Consider the following 15794-nt stretch of genomic DNA (forward strand, 5'->3'; position numbering starts at 1 on the left):
CATTCAGCAGGCTAGATAAGGCAGCAACACAAGCAGTAACAGAGAAAAGAGAGAGAGAGAGTTTTTAGTGAAGTGTGTGTTCTGAACTCAAGTATTCGTATTGCTTGTGTTCATATTCCTTATGTTCGTGTCTTTGAAAGAAGAGGGGTGCAGGGTATTTATAGCCTTTAAAAATATGTGAGAAATAAGGTAATAAGTAAAGTTCAATACAAATATGGAAATAATCAACAGTCAGAATCAATCAACCAAGTGATTTCCCTTTAATTGAGGAATCACTTGGCTAACAGATTCAAAATAAGGAAAGAAAATCAGTTTGTAGGTGGACTGATTATTGCCATAAAAGAAATAGTAAAATATTAAGTGAGCAATCGAGTCTAAGTACAAAAATATACTTATTTTGGGAAAGGATTCAGCAAGGCAAAATAAGGAAAGGAGTCAATTAACATTGGCAGGCGAGTGAAATTAGAATTCGTAAAACAAAGGTTTTGAAATCAGTCACGAGATTTGAAGATCAATCAAAGAAGTAACATGCTTCTGCACTTCAGTATTTAAACAGGGTGAGCGGGGACACCAGACATGCGAGGCCAAATTCATTGGCAAAAGAAACAGTATATAGTAGTAGCACAAAGTTCAGTAGATAGCAAACATTTGAAGCATGATAGTCAAATAGGTCAAGTCCAGTTGAATCGATAGTGGAGAAAAAATAGTGTATCAGAAGCATGCAAAGGTCCTACAATAACAGATGAGAAACCTTTTGAAAAGTTAGGGTTTCAAGCATAGTCGAGTTTTAAAGATAGTAGAAACCCAGAGTCAGAGGAATCACATAAAGGAAAAAGAGAACAAAGAACTTCAAATCGAGTCATGTATTCAAGCGAACAGTTTCAAACCCAAAGACATAGTTTTTCTCAACAATAGCAGAGCTTAAAAGATGATAAATAAACAAATCAGACAAAAACTTAATTAAACAAGCACTCTCCTGACAAATAGCCAAAAGAAATTAGGTGTTTTCAGCATTCTAACTCAGATAGAAGAACAACACGAGCAAAACATGTCATAATTCAGAGAAGAGATTTGAAATAATTTAACAGGAAAACCTTAATCGGGAAAGATAAAGAGTTTTGAAAGCAAAGTTAAAGAAGCTTCGAGAAAAATTCTTACAAGTTCAAAGCAAGCATAGATCTAAAATAGATCTGAAAGAAATCGGAAGGTCTTAGAGATTAGGGTTTCAGAAGAACCCAAAAGCAACGAGAAAGGCCTTGAAAGTTACCGATCTAACCAGGAGAGTCAAAGGTCTGACTCGAATGGCCATGGCTGGCCAGAGAAAGGTCAAAGATGACCGGAGAAGGGCCATGAACTAAAATCGAACGAAGGCTAGACTAGAGTTCTTCATAGTCTGGCCTTGAAACCATAAGTACAAACACATAGGAGCCATGGAAGGCTGGTACAGGTCTCCGATGACCTCGGAAGGCCATGGATTAGGTATATATCAAGGTGGATTAGGGTGGCAGCGGCTAGGGTTTAGGTGGTGTTGCAGAGAGAATTGAGAGAGAAGGGGACTCAAAGGGCGGCAGTATGTGAGAAATGAATTAGGGTGAGGGGGTCGTTTGGGTTAAAAAGGGAAGGGGGTCATGGGAGCCATTGATCTAAACGATCAACGACTGGGATTAGGTGGGAGTCCAGGTGGGTCATTTAATTAGGTTGAGGGTCGGGTATGAGTAGGAATTGGATCGGGGTAAATTGGGCTTAAATTGGGGTAGAATTAGGCTACAATTGAAATGAAATCTGGCTAGATTTTAAATAGCCATTTTCCCATTTATTTTATAAAAATAGTAAATAAAATTCTAGAAATAAATTGAAAATACTAAAATAATTTATAACATATAATTATCAATTTAAAAATACTGGACTTAATTTTTATAAATGTAAACGCAATTAAATCCTAAAAGAGGCTAATATTGCAATTATATGCAATTTAGCTTTAAAAATACTAAATAAATTTGTAAAAATATACAAAAACCATATTGGCTATATTTTAACATAAATATTAGAATCCAATAAATTAATCACCAAAAATGATAATTATGGAAATTATTATTGGGTTTTTATGAATAAAATAGGGGAATATATTGGTTTAAAAATCTTTAAAAATTAAGGAAAAATAATAAAATATTTGGACATACTTATATATGCATATATATGCTATTTTGAAAATATTTTGCATATTAAAAATTTATAGGGAAAAATTGGGTATCAACACCTCACATAGAGAGTCAGTTGTTGCCCCAAAAATGATATCATCAACATTGTCACGACCCGGATTTCCCACCCTCAGGAGTTGTGATAGCGCCTACTCGTGGAAGCTAGACAAGCCGAGTATTATAGATTCATTAACTCTTTTATTTAGCCTTTTTAACAAAGCAACATACGATCAACAGTGAAATATTAACAATAAATAAAGACATGCGGAAGAAGTAATCTGATAACTTAGCCAAAAACAAGTACGACAATACCAAGTACATCTCTACCTGGAACCGGTGTCACAATATCACGGACCATCTACGAATACTACAAACAATTGCCTAGAAAGAAAGATACAATCTGTCTTTGAAGTAAATGAAAATAGAATATAAAGATAGAGGAGAACGCCAGGGCCTGCGAACGCCTGCAGGACTACCTCAGAATCTCCGACTGGACTGAAGGCAGCCACCCAAAGCTACGGTCCAAAAGCTACCGCTCCGGGATCTTCACACAATGCAGAGTGTAGTATCAGCACAACCGACCTCATGTGCCAATAAGTGCCTGGCCTAACCCCGGCGAAGTAGTGACGAGGCTAGGACCAGACTACCAAATAAACCTATGCAGTTATATCATATACAACGGAAAATAAATAGAAATAGACAATTAAAGATAGGAGGGGGACATGCTGCGGGGAATATCATTTACCAACATTAATTTAAGAGAAAAGTATAAAGACAATTTAAAATTCACAGCAAAGAATAAGGAAATCGTTATCAATCAATAAACACTTTTATTAGTTATTGTTGCGGTGCGCAACCCGATCCAAATCATAAAAACAATTGTTGCGGCGTGCAACCCGATCCAAACATAATATTGTTGTGGCGTGCAACCCGATCCAAATATAATATTGTTGCGGCGTGCAACCCGATCCACATATACAGTTCAACACCAATCACAAAGAGAGTCCCGGCAAGGGAACAATAAAGAAAACAACACTATCCCTGCAAGGGAATCGACGGTATATGTAAATACGTCCCGGCAAGGGAAAATCAGCTATAACCAAACTTTTTCCAACATCTAACTTCACAAAAGAAACCTCAACTAGCACCAACACCCAACCATAAGCAATTTCCACGAGAACAATCATAATCCTTGCTCAACATAGAGAATCAATAACTTAGGCATTCGTAGTACTTATTAAGAACACAATAATTTCAATTTAAGACCCACGATTATGCTTGACACGAACGTATAGATACTTTTCACCATGCCTATACGTTGTACTCAACAAGTAACACGTAGCAAATAGGACACAACTCATAATCCCTCAAGCTAAGGTTAGACCAAACACTTACCTCGAACTTCCACGGCCAACTCAAGCCTCAAACACCGCTTTTCCTTTAGAATTTGCCTCCAAACAACTCGTATCTAGTCCAAATTAATTTAACAACATCAATAAATGCTAAAGAATTCATACTTAATGCTTAATTATAAGTTTTCTATCATTTTCCCCAAAAAGTCAAAAATTGACCCCAGGCCCGCTTGGTCAAAACTCGAGGTTCGGACCAAATCCGATCACCCATTCACCCCCGAGCCCAAATATACAATTAGTTTCGAAATCCGACCCCAAAACGGGGTCTAAATCCCAATTAATCAAAAAGCCCTAACTCTACCCAAATTCCTAATTTCTACCATTAAAACCCTAGATTTTAGGATGAAAATTGATGAAATGCAATGGCAAATCGAAAGAAAAAGGTTTATAATCATTTACCAATGTTTTGGGGAAGAAATTGTTCTTTGAAAATCGCCTCATAGCTCCCAAATTTCGAAAAATATGAAGTAAATGGGTTCTGCCCGTTTTTGCTTCTGTTTTAAAATCACTGGGCAGGCCTTCATCGCGTTCGCGATAGGCCTGTCACGTTCACGATGGGTCAGGCCCAGTTGACCATCGCATTCATGATCAGAAACTCGCGTTCGCGAAGCTTTAGCTCCCAGAGTCATCGTGTTCGCGGTCAGGTGGCCGCGTTCGCGTAAGGTAAAGTGTGAAATTCCTCCCCTAGGCCACTAACCCTACGCGTTCGCGAGGGCCTGGACGCGTTCGCGTAGGGTATTCCCCCCACAGCCTCGCGCTCGCATCCCAAGATCCGCGTTTGCGAAAAACAAATTTTCACCTGAGGAAGATTGCCTTCCGCATTCGCTAGTGAAGAAACGCGAACGCGAAGCACAAAATATCTGTGCACCAGAAACTGAAAACCTGCAACTTTTTCTAAGTTTAAAACCTTCCGAAACCTATCCGAAACTCACCCGAGCCCTCGGGGCTCCAAACCAAACAAGCATACTAACTCAAAAACATCATATGAACTTACTCGTGCGATCAAATCGCCAAAATAACATCAACAATTATAAATTTAGCATCAAAATCATGAAATCACTTAAAAACCTCAAATTTTCCAATTTTCTCAAATACGGTCCGATTTATGTCATTTCAAGTCCGTTTCTTACCAAATTTCACAGACTCAACTTAAATCACATATAAGACCTGTACCGGGCTCCAAAACCAGAATACGGGCCTGATACCATCAAATTTTAAACACATTTCATTTCCAAAAACTCATAAATAATCCAGAAAATAATTTTCTTTAAAAATTCATTTCTCAGGATTGGGACCTCGGAATTCGATTCCGGGCATATGCCTAAGTCCCATATTTTCCTATGAACCCTCCGAGACCATCAAATCACGGGTCCGGGTCCGTTTACCTAAAATATTGACCGAAGTCAACTTAAACTCATTTTAAAGGCAAAATTTATCATTTTTCACAGATTTTCACAAAATGTCTTTCCGGCTATGCACTCAAACTGTGCACGCAATTCAAGGTGAGATATAAAGAGGGTTTTAAGGCCTTGGAATACAAAATTTGTTTTAAAATAAGTAATGACCCAAAGGTCATCACAAACATAAACTTGAACAGTGAGCAGGTTCCTTCCCCGTTTCTTCAGGAACAAGGTGTTGTCAAGATTCCCTCTTTTAAAGCCATTTTCTAAAAGGTATTTTGACAGCCTTTCATACCAAGCTCGAGGAGCATGCTTCAACCTATACAATGCTTTGTCCAGTTTAAACACGTAGTCAGGGTGTTCATGACATTCAAACCCTGGAGGTTGCTTCACATAGACTTCTTCCTTAAGAAGTCCATTCAGAAGTGCACTTTTGACATCCATTTGGAGCAGGGTGAATTACATATGAGATGAAAAAGCGATGAGGATTCTAATAGCTTCCATGTGAGCGACCAGAGCAAACGTTTCATCACAATCAATCCCTTCCTCTTAATTGTAGCCTTGAACCACTAGTCGGGCCTTGTTCCTTGTACTATTTCCATGTTCATGAAGCTTGTTCCTGAATACCCACCTGGTTCCTATAATGGTTTGATCTGACGGTCTAGGTACCAGGTGCCAGACATTGTTCCTTTCAAACTGATGCAGCTCATCTTGCATGGTTGTAATCCAATCTGCATCTTTTAGGGTTTCCTTGGTATTTTTAGGTTCTATTTGAGAGAGAAAAGCTGAGAAGGCAAGTGAATTTTTGACTTTTGACTTGGTTTGTACTCCAGAGTCTAGATGAGTAATTATGTTGTCAAGAGGATGATAGCTTTTGTGCTTCCAGTTGGGTATTTGAGGATCATTAGTAGAGGAGCTGGGTATATTTAACTGGTTTTCTTGTGTTCTTCTCTTAGGTACTAGTGGAGTACCCTGTACAGTGTTAACTACTCTTTCTTCAGCTCCAGTGGTGGTAATTGAGGTACATGGTTCCATTGAAGAAGATGTATCATTGTCTCCACTCGGCTCCTTCACTTGGCTCATCATATCTGCCTTTCCATTTGTCATGTCAATGACTTCACCAGGAACCAGTAGGGGCTCTCCATCTTGATTATCTATAGCATTTTCTCATAAGAAGGATAGGACTCATCAAAGATAATATAAACACTTTCCTCAACACATTGAATCCGCTTGTTGTACATCTTGTAAGCTTTGCTTTGAGAAGAATACCCCAAAAAGATTCCTCCGTCACTCTTGGCATCAAATTTGCCGAGCTGATCCTTTCCATTATTGAGAACATAGCATTTGTACCCAAATGTTCTTAGGTGAGACAACTTGGGTTTCTTTCCATTCAGCAACTCATAGGGGGTTTTGTTCAGGAGAGATCTGATCATGCACCTATTCACCAAGTAGCAGACAGTATTGACAGCTTTAGCCCAGAAATTCTTTGCAATCCCACTGTCGATAAGCATTGTTCTTGCCATTTCTTCAAGAGTTCTATTCTTCCTTTCTACTACTCCATTTTGCTGGGGGGTTCTTGGAGATGAGAAGTTGTGAGTAATGCCATTTTCATTACAGAACTCATCAAATTTGGCATTGTCAAATTCTGTTCCATGATTTGATCTAATACATGCGACTCTAGACTCCATCTTCACTTGGATTTTCTTCACAAAGGCCATAAATACCTCAAAGGTTCCATCTTTAGTTCTAAGAAACAAAGTCCATGTGAATCTAGAGTAGTCATCCACTATCACAAATATGTATCTTTTTCCTCCCCTGCTTTGCACTCTCATAGGACCACACAAATCTATATGCAGAAGATCGAGTGGCTTCGAGGTGCTTACATCCTTTTTAGACTTAAAAGAGGACTTCACATGCTTTCCTCTAGCACAGGCATCACATACTTTCTGTACTTTGAACTTTGACATAGGCAGACCATGGACCAGGTCCGTCTGAATTAGTTTGTTCAGAAGAGAGAAGTTTGTGTGCCCCAATCTTCTGTGCCAGAGTTCAGCATCATCATCAACAGCTTTCAGACAACTCAGATCATCACTTTGTATGGACTCAAAATCAACAACATAGATGTTCTTGTATCTTTTGGCCACAAGTACCACTTCACCAGTTATACCAAATTAGTGACTGTACATATCTTGGACAAGAACTCCACCTTGTTTCCTTTATCACAGATCTGAGAGACACTCAAGAGACTGTATTTAAGACCATTGACCTAGTACACATTCTCAATAGAGTGAGTGAGTGATTTCCCGACTTTTCCAACTCCCAGAATGTACCCCTTTCACCCATTCCCAAAGGATACACTCCCTCATTGCAGGGCTTTTAGTTAAAGAAAGTCTATGGTGTTCCCAGTCATGTGCTTTGAATATCCATTATCCATAAACCATTATTGACTGCTTCTTCTCACTGTTCCCTGCACACAAGGAGATCAAAAGTTAGTTTTAGGAACCCAAGCAAGTTTGGGTCCCTTGTAGTATGCAAGAGGATGAATAAGAGCTCTCTTAGTCTATGCAGGTAACATGCATTTTTTATGAGTGGAACCTGGTCCCTTTTTAGTAGTTACATTTTCAGCAAACAGTTTGTTTTTCTGAATGGACTGGACCCTGGCTTGGCAATTTTCCTTGAAATGCCCATTGTTTCCACAGTGGGTACACAGCTAGTTATCTAGTACAGTAACATACTTGCTATGGGGGTTGTAAGGGGTTTTCTCCATTTGGAGCCCTAATCCCTGCTTGTTTCCACCATTATTGACGTACATGGTAGTGATAGCTTTTGAGGACCAGGTCCACTTTAGGGACTTTTCAAGATCATTTTTTACTCTTTCCAGTTCAGTCTGGAGATGCTTGTTTTTCTCAAATTCTAGACACATACTAGTTCTCACAGCCTTCAACACGTTTTCAAGCCTAATGTGTTCCTCACTGGCTACCTCTTTTCCTTTTCTAGAATTTCTAGGTTTTGACTCAATCCCTAGTCCCTCAATTGTTTCCCTTATGTCTGTAATTACTACCAAGAGATTATCTCTTTCTTCCCCAATCTCTGTCACTCTCTTCAATAAGGCTTCTCTTTCTTTTCTGAAGTTTTCAATAGTTTCCTTATGGTCAACAACTACAACCACTAAGTCATCTCTTTCATGTTCTATGTTAGCAATTTTTTTTAGTTAAAATACATTTTTCTTTCTCCAGCTCGCAACTGGATTCCTTTAGATCAACTACACATACTACCAGATCATCTCTAGTTTGTACAGCTTCTCACATCTCTAAGGTCAAGGCATCCTTATCCTCCACAAGACTGATAGGCATCAATCAATACACTAGTTAAAGACATGAGTTTCTTAGGGGAGTAGGATTTCATATTTCTCTTAACATCCCTGAAATTTACCTCGATGTTGTCATCGTCTTCATCATCATCTGATTGGGCCATCAAGGCAACTATTGAATCATATTCATTTTCCTCACTTTCGACTGCCATCATGGAGTTGTCGCCTGTATCAGTTTCATTTTCAGATTCACTAGAGGAATCTCCTCATGCTGCAAGAGCATGTTTCACCATATTGTCAGTAGATCTCTTCCTCTTGAAGTCCTTGTCAGGAACTGGGTTCCTCTTGGCTGCTTTCTTAGGATTGTACTTGGAGTACTCTTGCTTCAATAGAGGACAGTCTTTGATGAAGTGTCCAGGCTTTCCACACTTATGGTAGAGATCATAGTTCTTTGGTTTGCTAGAGTTACCCTTTTTTGGTATTCCTCCATTCCTTCTGACTATCTTTTGAAATCTTTTGGTTAAGTAGGCCATGTCACTGTCCTTCTCACTCGAGTCATTGCTATCAGCTTTGAGTACCAGGTTCTTTTCTTTCTTTGGTTCTCTTTTTTCACTATCTATCTTCCTCTTCATCTCGTAGGTCTTCAGATTTCCAACCAGCTCGTCTACGGTCCGTTCCTGTAGGTCCTTTGCTTCAGTAATAGCATTTACCTTGCTTTCCCAAGAACTGGACAGGATACTGAGAATCTTTCTCACTAGCTTGTTTCTAGGACTGGTTTCACCAAGTGAGTGTAACTCATTTATGATGGAGGTGAATCTTGTCTGCATATCTTGAATAGATTCATTGTCCTTCATCCTAAAGTGTTCATACTCGGTAGTGAGCATATCGATCTTGGATTGCTTTATTTGAGTGGTTCCCTCGTGTGCTGTTTGTAGAGCTTCCCATATCTCATTTGCCGTTTCACAAGCAGAAATTCTATTGTATTTATCAGGTCCTATTCTACATATCAAAATCTTTTTGGCACGAAAACTTTTCTCCACAACTTTCATATCTGTGTTAGTGTATTCTTTTCTAGTTTTTGGCATTGAGACTGGAAGTTCTTCAAGAGCCTTTGTTGGGATGTAAGGACCGTCACATATGACATCACACAACTCAGAATCTTCGGCCATGATAAAATGATGCATTCTTGTCTTCCACCACCCATAGTACTGCCCATTGAACCTGGGTGGTCTATACGTAGATTGACCTTTTTCAAAATTTGGTGGAGCAGCCATACGAATCCTTCCTAGGTGTTAGCCTGATAGAAGGAACTCGCTCTGATACAAATTGTTTGTTTATATGAGTCCACCAACCTATAGAGTACCTGGTCCTCTATGAGTTTCCACTGAGAATACTAATGAAATAGTAAGCAAATGAGACAGGAGATTTTTATGTGGAAAAATCTCACTCAAGGGGACAAAAACCACGACCTATACTTGTGGGCTTTCAACTTCACTAACTTGTAAACTCTCTATTACAAGCCACTTTGTAATGACTCTATTACAAAGACTTCAACTCAACTAACTTGTGATACACTTACCACAAGCCACTTTGTCATTCACTAGTTACAAAGACTTTAACTTATGACTAACTCTAGTCACAACACAAACTCAGAAAGTTTATGGTTTTACAAAGGGGTTCCTAAGCAACGCTTCTAACTAAGAAATTTAGGAATTACAATAAGAACAATCACAAAGTTACAACTCAACTAAGGACAATAAAATACTAGATTTAGGAACTGGTCCGTAGTAGCGTAACATTGTTCTTCAAGCTCTTGAGAATTGGGTTCACTGTTTGCAGAAGACTTGAATGCTTGAAGTGAATTCTCAAGTGTTCAAGTGATGTTTTGTTATAATGCTCTTGTTAATACACTTTTGATGACATCACTTGAATGATGTAAGTACTTGGTATGTCAAAGGCAAGTGACTACAAAACTGTTGCACTGTGTGCACTATTTCTGTGGCAGTCACTTTTCAGCTGTGTATAGTTGACTTTCGTACTGCTGTCGGGGAAACACATGGGATCAAGTCCTTAATTTGTTTCTCTATTTTCTATACTTGCAGTAGTTCACATTAGTTGGAGTTCCGGCTGTAATCCGTTCATTTGTAATGTGTACCAAGTGTGTCAGGTTCTCTATCTGGTTCGTGACAGTAAGTTTGTTAGATCATCAAAACATAAGGCAAAAACATTAAAAACCCATCATGTACTTTATTCAATTCAATTTATATGGCATAATTAGAGTGAGCATGAAATTTAAAATAAAGAAACTTTTAAAATTTGATTGTAAAATAAAAATTTATAATAGTTAAATCATCATAATTATATTGATTTGATCCATTTTTTTTATCTTTGCCCAAATTTAACATAATTTACCCATTTTACCCTCAAACTACCAGGCTGCCGTCAGTTATAGCCCCGATATTTTCCCCTGGTCTCCCTGCTAAAATCCTTTGGTCTTCCATTTCGTTATAGCTCCATGTCCATGGCCACCCAATTATGTCCAAATCATGTAATCTCATATGCAAATTCTTTCATCTGTCGTCGAAATCGAACCACCATTCTTCCATTATTCAGGTCGCTTCCGAGTATTGAGTTCGGTAAACGGCGGGCCGCAAGATTGTTAGTTCAATGCTCTGAGAAACAAACAGAGAATCTCCGGACGTGCAAGAATTGCAAGACCCAGTTCGACCCTTTGCTCAATCACCCTCGTGCTTGCTGTTACCACACTGCACATTTTGGAGGTACCCTTCTCTCACTTACATCTGTACTACCATAGTTACTAATCTCATAAAATAGGTAGATAAAACCTCTAATTTAGGTAATTCCTATTGTTAACTTATCTCTTTTGTTTCTTAAGTATCAGATGTTCCGGTCTTTGGACATTATGGAATATGAAAAAAAAAAAAAAAAAAAGGTATAACAAATTTCCATGCTTAGGGGAAAGGGGGGGGTGGGGGGAGGCGCTGCTGAGCTATTTCCATCAGGGGAAGTTTGCAATTATCGTATAGTTACTCAAAGGTGATATTTATCTCTAATCGTGGTCTATCTACAAGCTACAGGTTAAAGTACACCACAAGACTTTTGAACTTGTGGTGTAAAATAAGGCACATATATTTTGTGTGGCTATAAATCATTGCATAAAGGTAAATTGTTTCCAAATAAGGAAAGGGATCATTCTTTTTGGCACGGACCAAAAAGAAAATAGGTTCACATAAATTGAAACGGAGGAAATATGTGATATAAACTCTATGTCTAAACTTTGTGCTAGGTCAAACTTATGTCTAATTAAAATGGACAATGAGCGTGCGGGGAAGGACATGTTGCGGTTTTGACTTTCTTTTGAGAGCTTCACAATTGTTGTTAGTGTAATTTACCCGATGTTGTTTTGATTATAAGATGCCAACTCTCTGAACATGTTAAAAGTTGAGAATGTTTTAACTTATGATAGTGTTTCCATTAAAAGTGGGTTAGTTGAGCAGCACTGAGTCATACTTAAGCTTTCTAATAACGACTCCTCTTGTCCTTCATTATCCTGCTTAAAGGGTCGTGGCAGCATTATCATTTTGGACAATTCAGCAGTACAATTTTATGTAGGAACGTTGGAGTTAAATTTTAGACTGAATGGGGATCAAGTTTCTTTGAGTTGAAAATTCTATTTGGTGAAGGTAAAACTGTTAGATTGAATTGGGTTTAGGCTTCTCGGAGTTGAAGCTGGTTCCATTCGGTAAAGGTGTTTGTGGCAGAAGGTTTGCCCTGATTTTCTTTTTATATGTTTGTCATCAGTTACTTTTCCTTTTCATGGTCCACAATAGTAAGTAGATTCGTCAAGAGTCTCTTAAGCTTGATTAGAAATTGTATGGCATTGTGGGAGAGATGTGAGAATTTGAGAATCTCCAATTATTCAATAGTGGAATGTAAAGGCCTAAAGGGTTCAAATGGAGTATACGGATATAGAAGATTCATATGGCCGAGCGAAACTAGTCTGAGATTGATCTTTAGTGATTTTTGTTCTTATTGAACAGCAACTAGTTTTGCCTTACTTGCACAAACAAGAACTTTTCCACAAAATGAGTAGAGAGAAAAACTAGTTATATGCTTTTCCACAAGAACTTTTCGATCAATCAGGTTACTTTTAGTTGCATGTATTCTTTCTTTGGTTAAGAGCTCACATAAAATGACTATTTTTGGACTCGATTTATAGTTGCTTAATCTTAGAAATGAAAATTTAGCTGGACTAGAGAGGAAAAGTAGAATTTGTCTCTCTATAAATGTATATATACTTGGGATGGGTCAGTTGGTTTTGGCTGGATGATATTAGTATCTTTCTCCTTTTTTAAAAAAATTACGGTGGTGTCTGGATCAACTTGTGTGGCGCCTTGATTACAATTTGTCAAACCCACTAGCACAAGTTGCCAAGGTATCCTACCCACCAAAGTTTGAGCAGGTGAGTACACACCAAAGTGTTGTAGCTGAGATTTGAATAGGAGATTTCCATGTCGTTAATCCCATGCCTCAACCACTAAGTCTTTCTGAGTGGATAAGGTGTTGATTTGCGAGAGTCACCCCTGGAAAGCATCAACTTTAAAGATGAGGACCATGATTGCAGTTCTTAAGACTATGCATATATTTCAACCTTCTCGACATATCTACCAATTATCACTTCCTAAGTTAATATAGCCTTCTTCTCTTGATGTAGGCCAAGCAAAATAGGGAAGGTGGAGCATTTAGATCTTAGTTAATACAAGTTTATGTAATGATGAACCAATATCTCCCTGGTGTTTCATGTGTTTGATGTGAACGTCTTGGCAAAGCTGCTCCGTTAAAGATAGAATAAATAACTCACAATAGCAATTTCTTTTGAAAGGAGTAACTTCTGCAGAATTTACCTTTGGCAAGACTAATTAAGTAATATATGTCAGTTATGTGATTTCTCCTTCGTATTCCCATTGCGTATGCAATGCTTTTGAATGGAAGGTACTGGGATTTATTCCTCGCTGTTATCATTTTATATGTTGTATTGGCAAGAATAAGAAAATATAGGAACATTATGTTCTCCTTTAAGAACTTCTGCTTCTTTCTGCAGAAGGATATTATCTTGCTACCTTATTCCATTCCTTACTTTGTCCGACTTTTTAATGAGTGAGATAGTACCTTAACTCATCTTTCTTTTTCCTCGTGTTTCTTCGAGCAGGAGAAACAAGGAGGAAATTTGAGAGTGTTTATGCTGGCGGCACCATGGACACCCCTGACGGTGGTAAAGTTTTTCAATACTGGCATTGTTGTGGGTCTGAAGATCCATTTGACACTGGCTGCACTGCTGCACCTCATGCTTCTTATGATGATTGATAACACTGATTCTCAAATGGGCATACTATAAATACTTGCTACTTTGTCCAATTCACAGGTGGAATCTCCTCTTGTATCTCTGTAATTTACTACAGTTGTTTTCTCATAATTGTACAGCATAACTTAATATTCTTTCCCTTGAAATATGATGCAACTGATACTGTGCATTTCTATTTCTTCTCCTGTGTGCATTTTGAACAGAAGTGTTATGCTTGAACGGTCAATGCATGAAAAATCTCTCTTTAGTAAGAATGCTCTGGAGATTAGATTTTGAAAAATACTCTACCAATATTTAGAAATTAGAATGCTATCCTGAAATACGCCCTTATTTATACGACCAAAGCAAAACACTCAGAATCGCCTTAACTTGAATAGGGGTAAATGCAGTGTTTAATTTAAAAAAGAGTAGCCCGTTGCACTAAGCTTCTGCTATGCGTGGGAGTTTGTTACTCAAAAAAACTGCAAATTACCCTTTTTCCATTACATAGTGATTAATTTGTTAGTCCGAATCATGGCAAGTTAATGCTATAGTTTTGCGTAAACATTATGTGTATAAGTAGTATATTCAAAAGCAGGGGCGGATACACGCTTAACAAAGTGGTGTCACGCAACGGCGCTTCGTCAATTTTTTTTACTAAATATATGTATTAATACTGTGAGGAAATGGATAGGAAAAAAATAACATCGGTTAACATGAATTGTCTCTTGGTGCATTGGTTATATATATGATTTTGCTCTAAAAGGTCAAAGGTTTAAACCTCAACTAGCATATTTTTTTTTGCAAATATTTGAGAGAGTCTATGTGGTTAAAAATTTTGATTAAGTAGAATTGAACTTAGGACGTTTTCTACTTAAGACTCAAGTTAACAAATAGACTAAGACTATTTCTTATCTAAAAGTATGATAATTAAAGTTATTATTCTTGTTACCAATATTAACCCCATAATTAACATGGTCCCTTGAAACCTTACAAATTTAATTATGACTTCTTTTTCTTTTGTAGACACACTCCTAAAAAAGGGTATCTGTTGCTTTTTCTTTCTTCTTTAATTTTTTCGATTTAGTTTCCCGTGATCACGAAGATAACTTCGTGGCATTATTAGAGCCGCTGTCCCACGACCCCAAGCCTAATTGTACTAATTATGAGAAGCGAAACAGACATCGAGGCAAGCAATTAGAACAAGCAAAATTGAGAAAACTTCATCACTGCAGCTTTTAAAAGTTAAAACCTCTCTTGGCTACGTTATGTTAAAATCAAGGTACAAGTCAGAAAAAAATGGCTTCTTCAACTATTAATTATCCAGCAATTATCGTGCCATCAAGTAAATATAGGATGATCCGTCAACAAGTGAGAGCTCAGAAGAATAGAGATGAAGGTACATATTTCTTCTTTATTCTAGTCGCGTATCTCATCGTGAACAATGGCAACTTGTTTTTGGTGATCTTCGGCAGGGAGATCATGGCATGTTGTTGATGCACATTTACAAGTATTGAGCGAAAGAATAGAAAAAGTGAGGATCAAAGAAAGATTGGACAAATCTTTGTTGTGTAAGCAGGGTTGGAATTACTCAAGTACTACATGTTTGGACAAGCAGAAGAAAAAATTAGGTCATGTATCTCAAAATGTTGAATTCTTCTGCATGGTTTGTGGAACTCTTGGCTTCACTGTTCTGGGCTGCACCCTTTGACTGTACCTTACCTCTATTCTAATTCATTTGATGTTAAGAACATACGCAGTGAAAGCAAGCATACAAACTATGCATCAAATACATGTGAACTAGACAACGCAATAATAATGAGATTAGAAGTACTAACCTCTTAAAGTAGTTGCACAAACCTTCCAAGCAGCAAGAATCCAAGGCTGCAGTTTTCTGCTATTTGCCTAGTAAAACCTTGGACGATTTTGCTATTGGGTGGGCAAGAACAATACAACTGAAAGGTAAGTTATTAGGTGAAACTAGTCTTCCTTTAATAGACCCGAAATTAAGCCACAATAGGGGCTCAAAAACATGTAGGATTCTGCAAGTAGAATCATACTCTAACTCAAAAGGATAACTTTTCTCCCAAGCTACTTTTTACCCAAGTCTGT

At 37.9% G+C, this 15794-nt stretch overlaps 2 protein-coding genes and 1 long non-coding RNA gene across 3 annotated transcripts; 2 read left to right on the plus strand and 1 right to left on the minus strand.

The window, feature by feature from the left end:
- Positions 1 to 8586: 8586 nt before the first annotated feature.
- On the minus strand, positions 8587 to 9594 carry LOC138885739 (uncharacterized). Its single transcript, XM_070166717.1, has one exon. It carries the CDS (start codon positions 9592 to 9594, stop codon positions 8587 to 8589), a length of 1008 nt encoding a protein of 335 aa, XP_070022818.1.
- Positions 9595 to 10779: 1185 nt separating this feature from the next.
- LOC104224054 (uncharacterized) lies at positions 10780 to 13814 on the plus strand. Its single transcript, XM_009775610.2, has 2 exons — positions 10780 to 11100; positions 13551 to 13814. The coding sequence occupies exons 1-2, from the start codon at positions 10836 to 10838 to the stop codon at positions 13703 to 13705; spliced, it is 420 nt and encodes a 139-aa protein (XP_009773912.1). The 5' UTR covers positions 10780 to 10835; the 3' UTR covers positions 13706 to 13814.
- A 930-nt stretch (positions 13815 to 14744) lies between these two features.
- Positions 14745 to 15435, plus strand: LOC104224055 (uncharacterized). The gene is made up of 2 exons (XR_011405131.1): positions 14745 to 15081; positions 15158 to 15435. It is a non-coding gene; the product is annotated as an uncharacterized lncRNA (long non-coding RNA).
- Positions 15436 to 15794: the final 359 nt, after the last annotated feature.

This window comes from Nicotiana sylvestris, chromosome 2 (genome assembly GCF_000393655.2).
Source record: "Nicotiana sylvestris chromosome 2, ASM39365v2, whole genome shotgun sequence".
NCBI classification, from domain to species: domain Eukaryota; kingdom Viridiplantae; phylum Streptophyta; class Magnoliopsida; order Solanales; family Solanaceae; genus Nicotiana; species Nicotiana sylvestris.

Coding starts and splice junctions, on each gene's coding strand:
- LOC104224054 (XM_009775610.2), top strand. CDS start 10,836: ATGTCCATGGCCACCCAATTATGTCCAAATCATGTAATCTCATATGCA. Junction 11,101..13,550: donor CCACACTGCACATTTTGGAG/GTACCCTTCTCT, acceptor TTCTTCGAGCAG/GAGAAACAAGGAGGAAATTT.
- LOC138885739 (XM_070166717.1), bottom strand. CDS start 9,594: ATGGCTGCTCCACCAAATTTTGAAAAAGGTCAATCTACGTATAGACCA.